The sequence below is a fragment of the Grampus griseus genome (genome assembly GCF_964374135.1).
Source record: "Grampus griseus genome assembly, chromosome: 10".
Lineage (NCBI taxonomy): Eukaryota > Metazoa > Chordata > Mammalia > Artiodactyla > Delphinidae > Grampus > Grampus griseus.
The window spans coordinates 100,555,214-100,572,063 of record NC_139004.1 but is presented as its reverse complement, the minus strand read 5'-3'; the positions used below and the strand labels follow the sequence as shown (position 1 = coordinate 100,572,063).

The 16,850-nt window shown below is 52.2% G+C and overlaps 1 protein-coding gene across 1 annotated transcript in view; it reads right to left on the bottom strand.

The window, feature by feature from the left end:
- Window positions 1–11,350, bottom strand: part of GRIP2 (glutamate receptor interacting protein 2) — a gene marked incomplete at its 5' end in the record, with an annotated part of 131,377 nt that extends 120,027 nt beyond the window's left edge. The window contains one exon of the mRNA XM_082663617.1: window positions 11,296–11,350. Coding sequence (XP_082519743.1) covers window positions 11,296–11,350 — 55 coding nt within the window. The remainder of the gene's footprint in view (window positions 1–11,295) is intronic.
- Between the last annotated feature and the right edge of the window lie 5,500 nt (window positions 11,351–16,850).

The window sequence follows — 16,850 nt, the reverse complement described above, 5'->3', positions numbered from 1 at the left end:
GGAGTGTGCACTTACCAGTGCTGCACGGGGTGGGGGGCTCTGCAATATCTTTTTTTAAATTGATATCGCTGTGTTTAATTATTTTAAATAGTTTGAATGCCCAAACACATTTTACAAGATTTCTTTTTTGGAAATATAGACAAAGGAAGAACCAGGAAACTGGTCAACAGGAGGCCAGTCCCAGCTCAGGGACCAAGTGGGGCCTTCTCCCTTCTGGGCCTCAGTCTCCTGGTCTGTAGAATGGGGTTAACCATCTTTGCCTCCCACTGTTGCTATAGGATCCAGGCCTCTAGAGAAATGGTGTGCCCATGTCCAGTACTTAGCAGATGCTCAGTAAATGCTGGTGCCCTCTGCCCTCCAAGAAAAGGAGACCCCAGGCAGGGCCCTCCCTACTGCTACACTCCCATCAGGTAGGCAGGGAGTGGTCTCCAAACCCTTTTGATCTTGCACTCCCATCTACAGAAAATGTACATTCCTCTGCAGTAACATATGCATATTATGTATGTAATACCCATGTTTCACTATATCTGTGTATCACATCATACGATACACACAGACATAGAAAAAATTAAATTGTGATAAAACATAAACGTAAAGCAAAACTCTTAATATTTTCTCCATCTTCCTCCTCAAGAAATGTCCCGGGTGTGGCAGCCACACCCCGCGATGGGGACCACTAGCTGAACCTGTGAGCTCCTGCAGGGCAGAGGTCACCGAGAGCTCAGGCAGCAAATCGTCCCAGCAAACTGTTGATGCTCACTCCAGAGCAGTTTGGAGGGGGGTTCTGGCTGGTTTACATTTGAAAGAAACAAAACAACCGCAAAAAGTAAATCACTCAAACCAGAATCTGACCCCTCCACTAAGAACCGGAGAGAGCTGGACCAGGTAATCTCTGAGGGGGGTCCTTCCTGCTGTCCCCAGGTATCACCCCTCCCCCAGCCCCTCCCCACCCACTTGAAGGAGGTGGCCTCTCTTGGGAGGCCGGGCGGCCACAGTGATTTACACCCTCATAGGGCCCAGCCTCACTATAAAATACAGCTGCCCTCCAGGACTCCTGCCAACCCAGAGCCAGCTGCCCATAAACCCCAGACGTAAATCTCGAGACCCAGTTCCATCAGGACAGAAGGCAGACAGTAAATTCATGGCTCCAGGGCCTCTGGCAGCAGACCCTCCTGGGAGAATTCATTTTTCACCCTAGGATAAATTACCCTTGCTGGAGGGGAGAGGTGAAGAATTTGTTTATTCGGTTGAAAAAAATGGTTGTTTGAAGGGCACCCCCATGGGGCTCCCCAACGGGGCTGCCAGCTCCCAGGGCTACGCAGCCAGATGCCTCCAGGACTGGGGTCTCTCGGCAGGCCCCTCTCACTCAGCGCCCTAAAACGCATTCCTGCACATCCCCCAGCGCAGTGAAAGATACCGGCGTAACCCCCCAGGCCCTGAGGAATCCCTGTCAGGAAACCCTGAGTGTCACCAGGTCGGCCAGGTCCCCCGCACGGTCCTCTGCCATGTCTGGCCTATTCCGCTGCCTGCTTCCCTCTGCTTGGGGCTTCAGCCTCCACCCTGCTGGACAGGCCTGAGGCCAAACCAAAGCCACTACCTATCTAGCTTGGGGGACCTTGAACAAGTAAAACCACCTCAAATCTTTATCCTTTTTGTAAAATCACACAAATTCCCTAAGGGAGCGTAAGTCAGAACAGCCATTTTGGAAAGCCTCGTGGCCTCGGGGCTGGGAGTGATCTATTTCTCATCCCCAGTCGGATATATCAGTGATCGCTTTATGTTGATCTTTTAAAAGTACCAATGTTTGAGTCACTCTTCTTTGTGTCCAATATATCTCCTAATAAAAGAGCAAAGTGCAGAAACACATGGTAGCAGGCCACCACTTGTGTAAAACAAGGAGAAAGAATAGGAATGTACAGTTGCTTATTATGCATAGAAGAAACTTCTAGAGGAACACGCTAGAAACAGATGATGGTGGTTACCTCCTGTGAGAGAGGCGGGGACTTGGCAAACAGAAGACAGACGCTGGAGAATGACTCTTGGCTGATGTTTCGAGGTGTTTTTTGTTTTTTTTTATCTGAACCATGTGACCCTTGAGTTCTCACGCCAGTCCCCTGTTGATGGACAGCTGGTTTATGCCCTTTGGTTTTCTTCATTAACACTGCAATGAACATCCTTATCCACTTTGCTTTATGCATCTGTTAGATTTGTCTCGAGAATACTTAGAAAAAGGATGGCTGGCTCAAAGGATATGAGCACTTTCCATATTGACAGGTAACTGTCAAACTGGCCCCCAAATGACCCTACCCGCTTGTTGCATACGTCAGTCTCTGCTCCCCCATGGTCTCACCAACAGTAGACGCTACTCATTTTTTCATTTCCCCTCAACATTGATATTGTGCTGTGGTTTCTATGAGCATTTTCCTAATGCTGACAGAATCATCCCCTGAGGTGGTGAGGTTGACCATCTTTTCATTCACTTTCTGGCCATTTGTGTTTCTTCATCTAGTAACTTCCTGCTTGCATCCATTACATCCTCCTAGACTGCTTATCTTTTCTTACTGATTTGCAGACCTCCTTGCACTCTGGATACTATTCTTTATCAGGGGTGTATGTTTTAAAGACTTTTCCTCCTGGTCTGTGGCTTGTCTTTGAACCTTGTGAATGGTTTCCCTGGTCATATAAAAGTTTTACATTTTTATGTGGTCCAATCTCTCCATTCTTCCTTTCATGGCATCTGCTTTTCGAGCTTCTATCTCCTCATCTGCTAACCTGGCCTTGCAGGGTTGATACAAGGAGTGAATAAGGCATCCAGCAATGCTGAGCAAATGACAAGGATAGTCATTTGGGGGGGGTCTCCCTGCCTCACCCTGCCTCCCAGCCCCCTCACAGCCAGCAGGAGCTTTTTGAAGATAATCACTCTCCTGCTTGAAACCTTTCAGCTACCTAAAGAAATGATGCTTAAACTCCTTTAGTGGGTGAGTTCAAGGTCTCATGCACTGGGCAAGTGCGTGAATGTGTCATCGGTGGGATGGGGGCTGTGGTGACCATGCTCCACAAGGAACAGCAGAAACGCAAGTCCAGGGTTGCCAGATCCTCTGAAGAAAGCTGCACATCTGTTTTTCCTATGTGAAATCTCCCCCTGCCTTCTCCCACACACACTTAAAATTTAATGGCAACTAATTTTTTTAAGCCACTGCCAGCGTCAAGCGAGGTCTATTTACGAGTTGGATGTGGCCATCTCTACCCTCACAATCTAGCCCCAACCCACCGTTCCCGAATTGTGCCCCACTCCCCGCACGTACACATACCTCATGCAGCTGACATGCAAGCCACACTGCACAGCTGTGGACACAGCATGTGTTTCTGAACTCTGTTTTGCACATGCTGATCTCTTGGCCTGAAATGCCCTTCCCTGCTCCTTTCCTTCCTGGACAACTCATCATTGCTCTTTGAAACACTGCTCTTTGAAACTCAAGTCAGGTGTCAACTTCAATTCCCCAACCCAGACAGAATTCCATGCTCCTTCCTTGAGCACCCCATCACTCATGACTCTTGGGACTGGAATTCCAAAGGGAGCAACCTGGGGTCACAGAAAGAGCCCTGGCTCGGGAGAAAGACATTCCTGGCATGAAATTCCTGCTCTGCCACGTCCCAGCAGTGCATTCTTGGGCAAGTGACTTAACCTCTCTGTGCTTCAGGCGCCCAACTGTGAGACAGAGATAATGAGCCCTATACGTGGTTGGGTTTCTGGGAAGAGAAAATGAAACGGTATAAGAGAATGACACGGCACATAGTAGGGACTTAATAATAGTTTGCGGAATGAAAGAATAAACTTTAAAAACGAACAAACAGTGCTCGCTTCGGCAGCACGTACACTAAAATTGGAACGATACAGAGAAGATTAGCATGGCCCCTGCACAAGGATGACACACAAATTCGTGAAGCGTTCCATATTAAAAAAAAAAAAAAAGGAACAAATATTTCCTCAGAATGCTCTGAACTCAGCACATGGAAAAGTTAGCTAATTTTCCGGAATGGAGCCTGGGGGTTATCTAAACTCCTGTGCCTGCCCTTTATTGCCATCTCCTGATTTCAGAGAAGGCCGTGGACCACCTAGCCCTCAGTGGCATGCACTCTGAGGAGCCATTCAAGCCAAGGACTGCAGAGGACTGAGTCCCTGGAGTGTAAACTGAGGCAGACCAGCCAAAGGAAGAAGAGTGGGCACATCCAAGCCGCTGGTGTTTGGGAAGCACAGCAAGAGGCAGCAGCCCACAGGGCTCAGCCCCACATCTGTAGGCTCCGTGAGATGAGAGGCCTTCTTGGCCTTCAGTATACTGTGTGCTCATGTCTGGCATACAACAGGTGCTCAAAAAGTGTCTGCCAACTGAATGGATTATTACTTAAATAATACAAATAAGGATGCTTTGCAAAGCATAAACTGCCGTACAAATGCAGCTCCCCATGAGCGGGGTTGCTGCCGCCTCCACACTCAGGCCTGTGCTGGCCTGCTCCCAGGTTGGCGTCCCTGGGCTGGATACTGCAGACCCACAGATGGATGGGATGGGGTTTCTGCCCCGTGGAGCTCTGAATCTAGCGGAGGAGACAGATGAACAAACACACGGTTATCCTCCAACAGGAGAGGGGCCAGGACAAAAACATGGTGGGAGACAGGGGGAGGGGGCAACAGGAAGCTGCACCTTGGCCTGGTCTCAGATCGGAATTAGAGGAAACGATAATTTGCTGGGTGAAGGAGATGGTAGGGGAGAGGCACTCCAGGCAGAGGCAGCAGCCTGAGCAAAGGCTCAGAGGTCCGGGGCAGAGCAAGGTCTGTGCACAATTAAGGAGGAAAGAAAGGTTACTGCAGCCAGATCCCAGAGGGCTTTGAATATCAGAGGTCTCCAGCTTCAAAGCGAGTGTCGTTGGACCCCTCAGAGTGCGTTTGCATTGGTGTTCAGCATTTTAAAGTTGGGAGGTAGCACGTCAAACTCTGGTTTTTTAGCTTCTCTAGAAAAAAATTAGAAGATCTGGTGGGCTGAGCCAGGGCTCCTATAAAGTCTAACTCTCTGGTTCAACTTTGTCCCCCAGGCCCATTTCACTCCCTTTGCCCACAAATATTTATTCAGCAACTACTACGTGTCAGGCAATGTGCTAGTTCCTGAGGATACAATGAAGAATAAGACAGGCATAGTCATAGCCCTCATGGTACTTACATATTGGTGGGAGAGAAAGGCAACAAACAAGAACATGACATAAGGTCAGGCAGTACAAAGAGCTGGGAAGGAAAAGAAAGTTACAGGACTAAAGGGTGCAATTTTAGATGGGATGGCTGGGAAGGCCTCTGTGAGGAGGAGACAGTTGTGCAGATCTAAATGTAGTGAGTGAACCATGCCCATATAAGATGAAAGATCAACCCAGAAAAAGGAACATCGAGTACAAAGGCCCTGCGGCCTCCTTCATCTTTTGGGTCACTTGCCTTGCCCCTTTAAGCACTTAAGTGTGAGACCCCTACTCTAGGTAATGGAGCATAATGGGTAATGGGTAAGCAGGTGTAAACCACCCCCAGATGCATGTTTCAGATAAAAACACTTCTGGGGCTTCCCTGGTGGCGCAGTGGTTGAGGGTCTGCCTGCCGATGCAGGGGATGCGGGTTCGTGCCCCGGTCCGGGAGGATCCCACGTGCCGCGGAGCAGCTGGGCCCGTGAGCCATGGCCGCTGAGCCTGCGCGTCCGGAGCCTGTGCTCCGCAACGGGAGAGGCCACAACAGTGAGAGGCCCGCGTACCGCAAAAAAAAAAAAAAACACTTCTGACCAGTAGTGAGGGAGGCATGGGAAATAGGGATATGGGTGGAAGGCATTGCATGGTTTTTTCCCGTTGGAAAAAAGTAATAGGATGACAAGGAAAAGGCAGAGAAGGTTCATCGTACGTGGCACATTCAAACTTGAGCCCAGGACAGAGAAGCCAAGAGTGAGAGCAGGGAAATCCCCATTTCCTTCCTCACAAGCTGCATCACCTGCCAAGCCCTGCAAAGTGGGAAGCAGGGGTGGGAGGAGACAGACAGATAATGATAAATCTCCTGCAGCCCTGGAGCTGTTTGCTGTTGTTGTTGTGTTTTTTCCCCCAAGCCTACCTGGGCTGCTGCTTTAGAAAGTCAACTGCAAAGTAAACACTTTGATGGGGTTTTGGTTTTTTGTCTCCCCATCCCCTTTCTAAGCAAAATTAAAGGGTAGATTCCTTGTCCTTTTGCTCACAAAGTAAAAGAAAAAGAGATACTATTGTTTTAAAAGAGGAGAGGAGAGAAACCCTACAATCTTATACCATTCTTCTTGGCTGCGCCAGGGGAAGGAGGCGATTCTGCACACTGACATCATAGTCTGTGTCACGGGACATAACTTCCGCCACTCAAAGCTTTACGTGCATTTTTGAAGGTACAGGGAAATGTTTAAAATCGGCTTCAGTGTTGACACTGCAGTTGTTAAAACCAAACAAAAGATCCTTTCCCAAGTCTGGCTGGTTCTTCTTAAATTTATCTGGGCCCCCACTACCTGATTCAAGGCAATGAGCAGATGTTTCACAGCAGGAAGCGCATTAGCTCCAGATGCCGCCGCTTTGTTCTAGACGTGCACATATATATACTGGCAGACACACACACCACACACAGACACACACACACACACGCGGAGGACTTGGGGCAGCAAACGTTCGCAGCTCCCCTGCCAGCACTTGGCATGCCAGCATGGACCATGTGTAACCTCTGCCTGCAGTTCTGACACAGAGATGAGCAGCGGGAGTAAATAGCCAATCAGATCCCACCCCATCATCTTCCCGTTGTCTCCTAGGTAACAGGCAAAGGGCCACATCAGCTAGCTGGATACCACAGGGACTGGGACACACACACACACACACACACACACACACACACACACACACACACACACACACACACACACACACACACACACACACACACACACACAAGATCCCCTAAAAGTCCCTAATTGCAGAGCCGCTGAATGTGCCTGTCAGAACCCTGGACAGTTCCCCAAAGGTATTCAATGCCTTTGGTTCCTGCGCACCAGGCAGCCACAGCTCCTACAGCTTTCCCACCTCCGCCCCTTTACGCATGCATGCCATTCCTCTGCCGGGCATGCCTCTCCCCACTGCCATCTCCATCACTCAAAACCTTGCTCATCTTCGGATCCAGCCCAAGTCCTTGGTCAAGACTTCCGATGGCTCCCATCACAGAATAAAATCCACGCTCCTCCCCTGTGGTGAGCTGGCCTTTCATGATCTGGCTCTTCCAGCCTCCTCGCTCATCACTCTCCTCCCTCACTCCTTCTTTCTCTTCCTCCAACAGGTCACACCGGCCCTCCCCACATTATCCCCTGCAGACCAGGGCTCTTCGTGGTACTTGCTGTTCCCTCTGCCTACACAGCTCTTCCTTCTGCTCTTGGCATGGCTGAGCTTTCTTGTTCTTTAGTCTTGGCTCAAAAGTTACCTTCTCAGAGAGGTCTCCCCTGACCCCCTTGGCCACCCTACCTGAAGAATTCCCCTCCCCTGGGACTCTCCACCACATCACCTTATGTTCCTGTGTCGTCTTCATTACAATGCTGACTCTGAAACGATCCCATTCCTATTTACTTGTTTACTTGTGCTGTCTCCACCATTAAAATGTACAATCTGTTACGGCAGGGTCTTTGTTTTGTTCATGGCTGTATCCCCAGCCCCCAGAACAGGACCCAATAAATATTTGTTGAATGAATAAAAAGTCATTTCTTCCTGACTGCTTCTATATTTCCCCCTCTCTCTAATAAGAGAGCTGGACGTGATGACTTCTATTAAGCCTCCTGGCTAACATTCCAAGAGTCCATTAGAGAGCAGAAAGGACTGGCATAAGGAGGAAAATTAATCAGGCCACACCACGGGAAGAACCTGCCGGTGGAGAGCTGACCTTCTCCACTGGGTCACGGCGCTCTCCTCCCCTGAGTGGCCTCCCTGACAGGAACTGGCTGCTGCTTTCAACTTCACGTTCCCCAGGCACTGGGCACCTTGAACTTTTGTTTTCTAAGGGACTGGGAGCAACTTGAAGCTGAGGACTGGGTTTTATTTTTCTGATCCCACAAAGAGACCAGGAAGAGCCTGGGGGAGGGGGAGGGAGCCCTCTAGAAGCATTTACTGTAGTGAATAGAAGAGAAGGTGTCACTGTCTACAGGGCCACAAGCCTCAAGGTGGAGGTTCATTAGAACACAAGTCTCTCTCTCTCTCTCTCTCTCTCACACACACACACACACACACACACACACACACACACACACTCAAAAGCATCATGAAGCTAGAATCACAGAGTTCCTCAATCCCCGTGGCTGCACGTGTTTCTCTTCAAGGGACGTGACTACTACGTAAGGTCCTAAAAACTGTGCAGTGATCCAAACACATATGCTGTGTAAGTGTGTGCTGAGCACAACCACACTTTTGGCCAACCTCACTGGGCAAGGCTGGGAGATGGATTCAAGTAGCCACATGATAGACACAACCCAGATTGGACCCCCCAAACCCCAGGAGTGGGGAGCCTCAAGCTGATCATTCAGAATCCAGAAACGCACCGAGTCCTGAGTTCTCCAATGACCAGTACACCAGGTCCCTTCTGAAGTGGATGTAAAGACCCAGAAAGGAAGAGCAGGATTAGTATTTCTTGAGCACCTACTACGTGCTAGGCCCTGTTAACACTGACTCTTCAAGACCACCTGCAAGGTTACCTTTCCCACTTCATGGATGAAAAAACCTGAAGCTCAGAAGAATTAAGTAGTGTGCCCAAGGTCACACAGCTAGCTAGCAGAGGGGCTCAGCTGGGAACATAAATCTGGTCTCCAAGTCCACTCTTCTTTCCCCAGGGCCTTAAATTACACCACATGATAAGCAGAGAAGCTGGTCTTGTTCAAAATGTCCTGCTGGCCGGAGCTCTCCTCTAAGGATGTCAGGCCTGTGCCCCTGTCTCTGCATCTCTCTCTGTCACACTCAAGCTTGGATGACCTCCCACCACAAGCCTCTCATCCAGCTGGACCCACATCTACATCTCAGAGTTTCTCATGTGAGACCCAGCCCATGGGATACAATTTTCCCATGGCCCAGAGAAAGCTGGGGATTTTGTCTTTTTAAAAAAGTAATTCCCTACTGGCACGGGTGGATGCACCAGCCACCCTCTGATTTACTGCTGAGGTCAAAGATCAACCTCAAGTAAGATTTTCCAAGGAAAACTCAAATGCTGGGTACCTCATGGCACTGAGGGAGGGAGAAGTGGCCTCCTCTCAAGAATGTGGCCAGTGGCAGGCAAAAGGGCTGCAGGCATCACAAGACCCACACACCTTATACGTGTCACCCTTGAGCCTCGTGCACACCCACATGAATCTCAAACATGCCACCCACGTGCCTGCACGCACACCACACACACACACCACCCACATGCGCCACACATGCCACACACACATGGGGAGTGGGGATCAGAAGCAAGAGAGCAACAACCTCCCTCTCAGGGCATCACAGCCCCCACTTCTGAGCCTGCTCTGGGCTGTGCGCTGTGCCCCGGCCAAGACTTCATTTCATCTCCCTAGGCCCTTCCCTTACAGACACAGAAAGTGAACCTCGGAGAGAGGGAATGACTTGTCCAAGACCATAGAGCACGCCTGTGGCTGATTGCCGCATTTTCTGAAGTTTGATGATGGGCACCTGGCTCTGCTTTTTTTTTTTTTTTTTTTTTGTGGTACGCGGGCTTCTCACTGCTGTGGCCTCTCCCGCTGCGGAGCACAGGCTCCGGACGCGCAGGCTCAGCGGCCATGGCTCACGGGCCTAGCCGCTCCGCGGCATGTGGGATCTTCCCGGACCGCGGCACGAACCCGTGTCCCCTGCATCGGCAGGCAGACTCTCAACCACTGCTCCACCAGGGAAGCCCAAGATTTCCTTCTTAATTTACTCCACTCCTTGACTGGCAGCCCTGTCCATCTGCCTGCTCACTCACCGGAAAGGAAGGAAACCTGGGCACCCCCTGTGCAGGAGTTACACACCTGACTTAGCCTTGCGAACAGGACAGGAGGGGCAGGCACCCGCTCTCGCTGTCCTCCTCCTCCCTTCCCCCCATGCCCTAAACAGGAGCTTCTGGCCTCGTTTGTAAATGGATCCTTTCCCATGAACTGAGCCAGGCCCAGCTCGGGGGGCAGATGGGAAGGCGGGGGACTGGCACTACCAAAATCTTGCCGGTAACGTAGACTTAGGTTCACCTCCCAGCTTTACCGCCTACTGCCTGTGTGACCTTGCTCAAGAGGCATTCTTTCTGAAGCTCAGTGCCCTCACCTGTAAGGTGGAAAGAATAGCGCCCTCCTGAGGTGTAGAACTGAAGGTTAAAGACACAGGCGGAAGTGAGGGCCTGGGTACACAGTGCCCACTGCCTGTAAGTCCGCCATCGTGCCCACTAAGTGAGCAGAGGGTGGGCAGCTGCCATCCCCACCTCACTCTGCCCCCGACGCGGTGCTGGCAATTCTCAATCAGCACCGAAGCCGAACTTCCCTCAGCGGTGGCAGGACCTGGGCGCGCGTCCTTCTTCCTCCCTCCGCGGCCAGCGGCTCAGACGACAGGTAAGCAGTGGAGCAGCCCCGGAGGCGGCCGGGCGGAGGGGGCTGCGCCGCAGCGCTGCTGCAGGGCCAGGCCGCGCAGGGGGCAGTGCGGCCGGGTCCTCGCCCGCCCCGCACCCGCTCCCGCCTCTGGCCTCTTTGCAACTTTGAGCAACTGCAGACGCCGGGGTCGGGGCGGGGTTGCTGCAGGGCGTGCGAAGGAAAGTTGGGTCCCAGCGACTGCAGCCTCGGGATCCCAAGGCCCTCGCCGTGAGCGCCCGCACACTCGAAGCGCCGGCGAACTCTCGGGGGGCGAGGAGGCACGGGGTCGCCGAGCCGGCCCCGGCCGTTCCAGGAACCGGACCCGCGCGCCCGTCCTGGAGCGTCCAGAGCCTTCGCCGCAGCCCCGCGCGGTCGCACTGCCCGGGTCCCACCTCCGCGCGCCTCGTGCAGCCCCCTTGCCGGCTTCCCCCGGCCTGGATGCGCTCCGCACCGCATTTCCTGCGGTGACCCTTCGAGCTCCCCGCTTAAGGCGCTCCCCTCCCGCGCCTCGGAGGCAGGCGGACGCCCGCCCCCTCGCCTCACGCGGGACCCTCAGCGGACGCCCGCGGTCAGCCCCGCGCTGGGCCCGCCCTCCGCGCCCCCTGCCTCGCCGCGCCGGTGCTAACCGGCCTGGGCGGCGGCCGCGTCCTACCTTCGTCCGGCAGCCGCTGCAGGCAGAGCGCGAGGTTCCTCCGCCAGCCCCGCATCCCCGCGGCCGCCCTGCGGCCCGGCCCGGCCTCGCCAGCCCAGCCCCGGCCCCGGCCCCGGCCCCGCCCCCGCCGGGCCCGGCGGCGCAGCGCAGCGCTGGGGAGGGCCGCGGGCCCAGGGCGCGGCGGGCATGGGCGGCTGCCGAGGGTCGTGGGGTCCGGGCGGCCGCCAGGCGCTCGACTCAGCTCCGGAGCCCGCGGCTGAGCAGACGCTGCCGGAGAGCGCGCGCTTTCCCGGGCGCGGGGGCGGGGCGGCGGGCGCGGGCGGGGGCGGCGCGGAGCGAGACCGTGGGGTACCTGCAGCTGCTTGAGCCGGCTCGCCCGGCGAGCCTCCCACTGCCCAGCCCACAGCACGTCCCAATAACGCTAATTACCACGAATTAGTTAGTGAACGAGCGAAACAATGAATGATTAAATAAATGGGTGAATATGTGAGGGAATGAATGAGTGAATGAATGAGTTGAATAAGCAGGTGTACGGATGAGTGAGAAAATGGTGACGGAATGAATGAATGAATAACTGAGTGACTGACTGAATGAGTTAGTGAATTGATGTATGATTTATGTAAATTAATGAGTGAATAAATGGGTGAAGGAATATGTAAATAAATGACTGAGTAAATGAATGAATTGGTGAATCAGTTAGTGAGGGAGTGCTCCCAGGCCTCAGGCCTATACGAGGCAAAGGACCTTCCACAGGAGCCCTCACCCCTGCCCTGAGAGTGGGGTGTTCCAGTTGCATCTTGTGGAGGAGGCACAGGGGGCTCAGAGAGGGCAGGGCCTGTCCGTGGAGCCAGCAAAGGCTGGAGGCTGGTGGTGAGGAGGTGTGTCTGTCTGCAAGCTTTGTCCACTGAACCCCATCACAGTTCCCCTCCATCAGCACGGCAGCCACTGAGCTCACCAGGTCTCAGAGGCTCTGAGGAAGAACAGGCAGGGAAGGGGCACAGTGGGTCCTATCCTTGGAAGTCAGATTTGCTTCTTCCATTAGAATGAGATGGAGGGGAGGTGTGTGAGCCATCCAGACAAAGGAGTACTACACAGCTATAAAAAAGGAGGAAGGTACTCTCTGGAAGAGGGCAAAGTGAAGTGCGTGTTTATAATACGCGCAGAACAAAGGGGGTAGGCTCTACCTTCATATTGCCTCTAGTGTGTGGAAAATTGTCTCCAGTGGACACACCGATGCCCTTGGCAAGGGGAGCCAGGTGGCTGGGGGCAGGTGGGAGAGACTCGATTTTCATGGAATCCTCTTTTGTGCCTCTTGAAATTTTGAACCCTGGAGATGCATTACCCATCTAAAATGTAAAGTTTTTAAATAAATTAAATTTTATGACAATATGAAAAAGCATTTGTACCTCAGGAAATGCTGCCTCCCCGCTGCCCAATCAAGTAAGCCTGTTTGCCTGGATGCCCTCCCTCCCACCTCCTGCTGTGGGAGGGAGAGGGTCTTGCTAGTCAACAGCAGAGTGAAATATGAACGTGGGGGTCAGTGTAGAGCACGCTACCACGCATGAGTGCTGGGAGGAAAACAACTGGCCTCTGCTTGCATCTTGGGTTAGTCTGTTTTGAGCCAGGTTTCCTTGGGCAAACGACTTTATCTCTTTGAGCCTTAGATTCCCCACCTGCAAACTAGGGACCATCATAATGTCCTAACAGGATCCAGGAAAGCTGGAGCCAGGTGCTTGTATTCCAAAAGGGAGTCCAATGGTGGAACCCAGGCATCTTGATCCTGTCAAGGAAGCCACCTAAACTTTGGCCTTCAGAAGTACCCCTTCTGTAAGGTAAGGGTGGGCTCTTATGTGATCTTAGATCCCCGATACATCTGCAAGCCCATTTTACAAAGGAGGGCAATGTGGCCCAGAGAGCTTAAGTGTCTTTTCCAAGGTCACACAGCCAGGAGTTGGCAGAACTGGCATTCAAACCCATATCTGCCCAGCTCCAAGCACCCCCAGATAGCGCTGCCCACACAGTCTATCTGATATAACTGTTGCCTATTTGTGCTCCTAAGACCCTCAGACGGGTCACATCCCAGCCCCATATTAATCTTGAATTATTAATCACTTCAGTAAGTAGGGAGCAGGCCCAGGGGATTGGGGCGAGGGACGGGCATATCAGTACGCAGGCCCGTGTTTGCAGAGTGCTGACTCCACAACTTGTCTTAATGGCCGTGAGCTTTTGACCAGGAAGTGAGTCTCCCCCCGCAGCAGAACTGTGAATCACTGCTGTCTGCATCCAGATTGATGGCCTCATAGTCAGGATGCCCGCTGCTCAGAGGACGACGGGGCTGGGATCACTGATGGGACAGGCAAAGGTGCCAGCGCCCAGGTCAGGAGGCTCTGACAGAAAAGGTCAGTTAGGAAGGCAGGACAGAGGCCTGGTACCCCTCCAGTGGCGGGAGAGGAAGAGGAGTGATACGAGGACGATGGGCCATGTGAGTGAGGGGACAGTGTTCCAGTTACTTACTGCTGCATAGAAGGCCGCTCTAAACTTAAGTGGCATAAAGCAACCATGTTATTATGGTTGTGAGTTCTACGGGTCAGGAACTTGGGCAGGGCGGATGGAATGTCTCAGCTCCATGATATCTGGGCCTCAGCTGGGAAGGCTGGGGGCTGGAATCATCTGGAGGCTTCTTGCCGTGCTGGTGCCCGAGCTGGAATGACTCCCTGTGGCCTGGGATTCCTCACAGCATGGCGGCCTCAGGGCAGCTGAACTTCTCACATGGGGCTCAGAGGTCCCAGAGCAAGTGTGCCAGCAGGACAGGTGGAAGCCACTCCACTTTCATGACCCTGCGTCAGGAGTCACGAGCATCACTTCCTGCTAATCCTCGAAGCAGTCACAAGCCTTCCGAATTCCAGGCACAGACTCCCCCTCTTGTGGGAGGAATGTCAAAGCATTTGCAAGCATTTCTGAAACCCGCAGAAGGGAAAAAATGTCAGAGGAAAGAAGAGGAGGAAGAGTAATAGAAGAAATCCTATTAACTGAAAGAGAAGAAAGAAAAAGTAAGAGGGATGAGGAAGACTCGCGGAGGAAGTCATTTGCCAGGAGGAGTGATCAGAGAAGTAGTGGTAATAGGAAGATGAGTGATGCTTGGAGAGGTAACATTAAGGATAGTGACAAGAAAAACAGTAGCAGCCTGAACAGGAGGAACTGTAGTAGGAATGGGAGGGTTAAAATAGGAGAGGCCATTGTACCTGGGGCGGCGGGGAGAGGAGAAAGCGAAGTTGTGCAAACAGCAGGGCAATATTTGGGGAGTGATGCAAGGAAGTAGTAATAAGAATGGCAGCAAATTAATAACCTTGCAATGTAACAGGACGAGAGAAGGAAGGTAGTAGTAATGGGACGTTGTAAGCAGAGGAGGAGAAAAGGGAAGAGGAGCAATAGTGTGGGAGAAATGAATGCATGATGAGGGCGGGAGAAGCAGTAATGGGAGGTGGTGTGGAAGAGTGGTTTAGGACCCAGAAGGCTCTGGAAACAGGTGCCTGGTTTCAGATCCACCTCCAAACTGCGTGGCCTCTGGTGAGTTTCTGAACCTTACCTCAGTTTTCTTATCAGTAAAATGGGCATGGCGATAGTAATCACACCTCCCTGATGAGGCTGTTGTGAGGGTTGATGAGTTAATTTGTGTAACGCATTTAGTGCCTGGCTCATACGGGGCCTGCGTAAGTGTTAGCTACCGTTACTAGTTCTGTTAAGACCACGGAAATGGGAGAGGTATCCCGAGCCCACGACAGTCGCTGCAGGGGGGCCTGTCAGGGAAGCAGGACCAGCAGAATGAGGACTGTAAGCCTTGCCACGGAGAACAAGTCGGGGCAGAACTCAGCCAAGGTCACTCACCAAGGGATGGCACCCAGGCCGCACCCAGGCCTCCAGGCCGCAGGCCAGGGCTCTCTGGGGAGAAGGAGAGAAGGTTTGGGTCCAGGTGCTCAGGGCTGGTGCCCTAGAACATTCTTGACCCCAGACTCTGCCTGCACTTCCTGGGAACCAGCCAATCTTTGGTGAGGGGCAGGCACAATCTGATCCGGTGAAGCAGGGGGGCTGAGCAAACCACCGGCTGCAGGAAGGAACTATTACTACTTATCTTTCTCTTTATCGTTGAAAATATAAAGAAAGTAAGCTTTACTGGTATTTAATACATGGATTGAGCATGGTACATATATTTAATTTATACTATGTACATATTTAAGGGGTACATGCTCCCAAATTGTTTTACCAAAAGGGGCTGAGACCACAAAATTCAGAGAACCGTGTGTGAAGGTAATCATACCCGAGCCAGCCAGCCCTCCAGGGAGTTTGCGTGGAGTCACGCCCTAACAATTGCTCTGCAATTACTGCAGAGCCCCAGCAGGGCTCCGAGCGCCTGTCCAAGGCCTCTCTGGGCCTTGCTTCTCTTTCTAAGCCCTGAGTCTAGGGCTGGGCTCCCCATCGTCCTGAGCTTTTCTTTCACTCCTTCCCTGATTGCTGCCATCAAAAAATTGGCATCCTACATTTTTATATGTCCTTCCCCTTCCGAGAAAATAATCCAAATATTTCCAGATGGACTGCCAAGACGCAGCATTGGGCACTGGAAAAAGCATAAGCTTCTGAGTCACCCAGGCCTAGGTTCAAATCCCAGCTCCACTCAGTGGATCCTTGCCGAGCACCTACTATGTGCAAGGCACTGCACTTTGTGCAGGCATAGATCAGCCACTTGGACAAAATCTTTGCTCTTACAGCTTACATCCTAAGAGAACAGCTGATTTGCAGCATGACCTCAGGCAGAGTCACTGTATCTCTCTGAGTCTCAGTTTACTCATCTGTGAAGTGCGGCACATAACCCCCAACCTTGCAGTACAGCTGTGATGAAAGGAGGTCTGGAGTCTGGGGCATTCGAGGGATGTCATCTCAGGGGCCTAGACCTGGAAGGAACCTCAGCCCAACCCTCTATTCTGCAGCTATTGAGAAAAGCAGATGAGTGTTGGGTAGTGACTTGTCCAAGGTCACTCAGTGAGGTGGGGGCAGAGCAAGAACAGCCGAGGGGTCATCTGTTGTACTTTCCTCCAGTCTGAGGCTGTCTGCCTGGTCCAGCCAGGACTGAGGCCCATGATATTCCAGGGCAGAAGAAAGCACTTTGACTGCTTCTGCCGACTTCTTACCTCTCACTCTACCCCCCGAGGGGTCATGGGGGAAACGTACCCCGGCTCCGCTGGAGAAACAGCAATTTCAAGTGTCTGGGCTGGAAAAACCCGTGGGAGCCCCAGGCAGTCCAGCCTTTGAGTCACATGGCAAAAACTATTCTTTAAATACCAATCCAGGTCCATCCACTTCTCTACAAATGACCCAGTTTCATTCCTTTTTATGGCTGAGTAATATTCCATTGTATATAGGTACCACAGGATCTAGAGACTGTCATACAGAGTGAAGTAAGTCAGAAAAAGAAAAACAAATATCGTATATTAATGCATATATGTGGAACGTAGAAAAATGGTACAGATGAACCGGTTTGCAGGGCAGAAACTGAGACACAG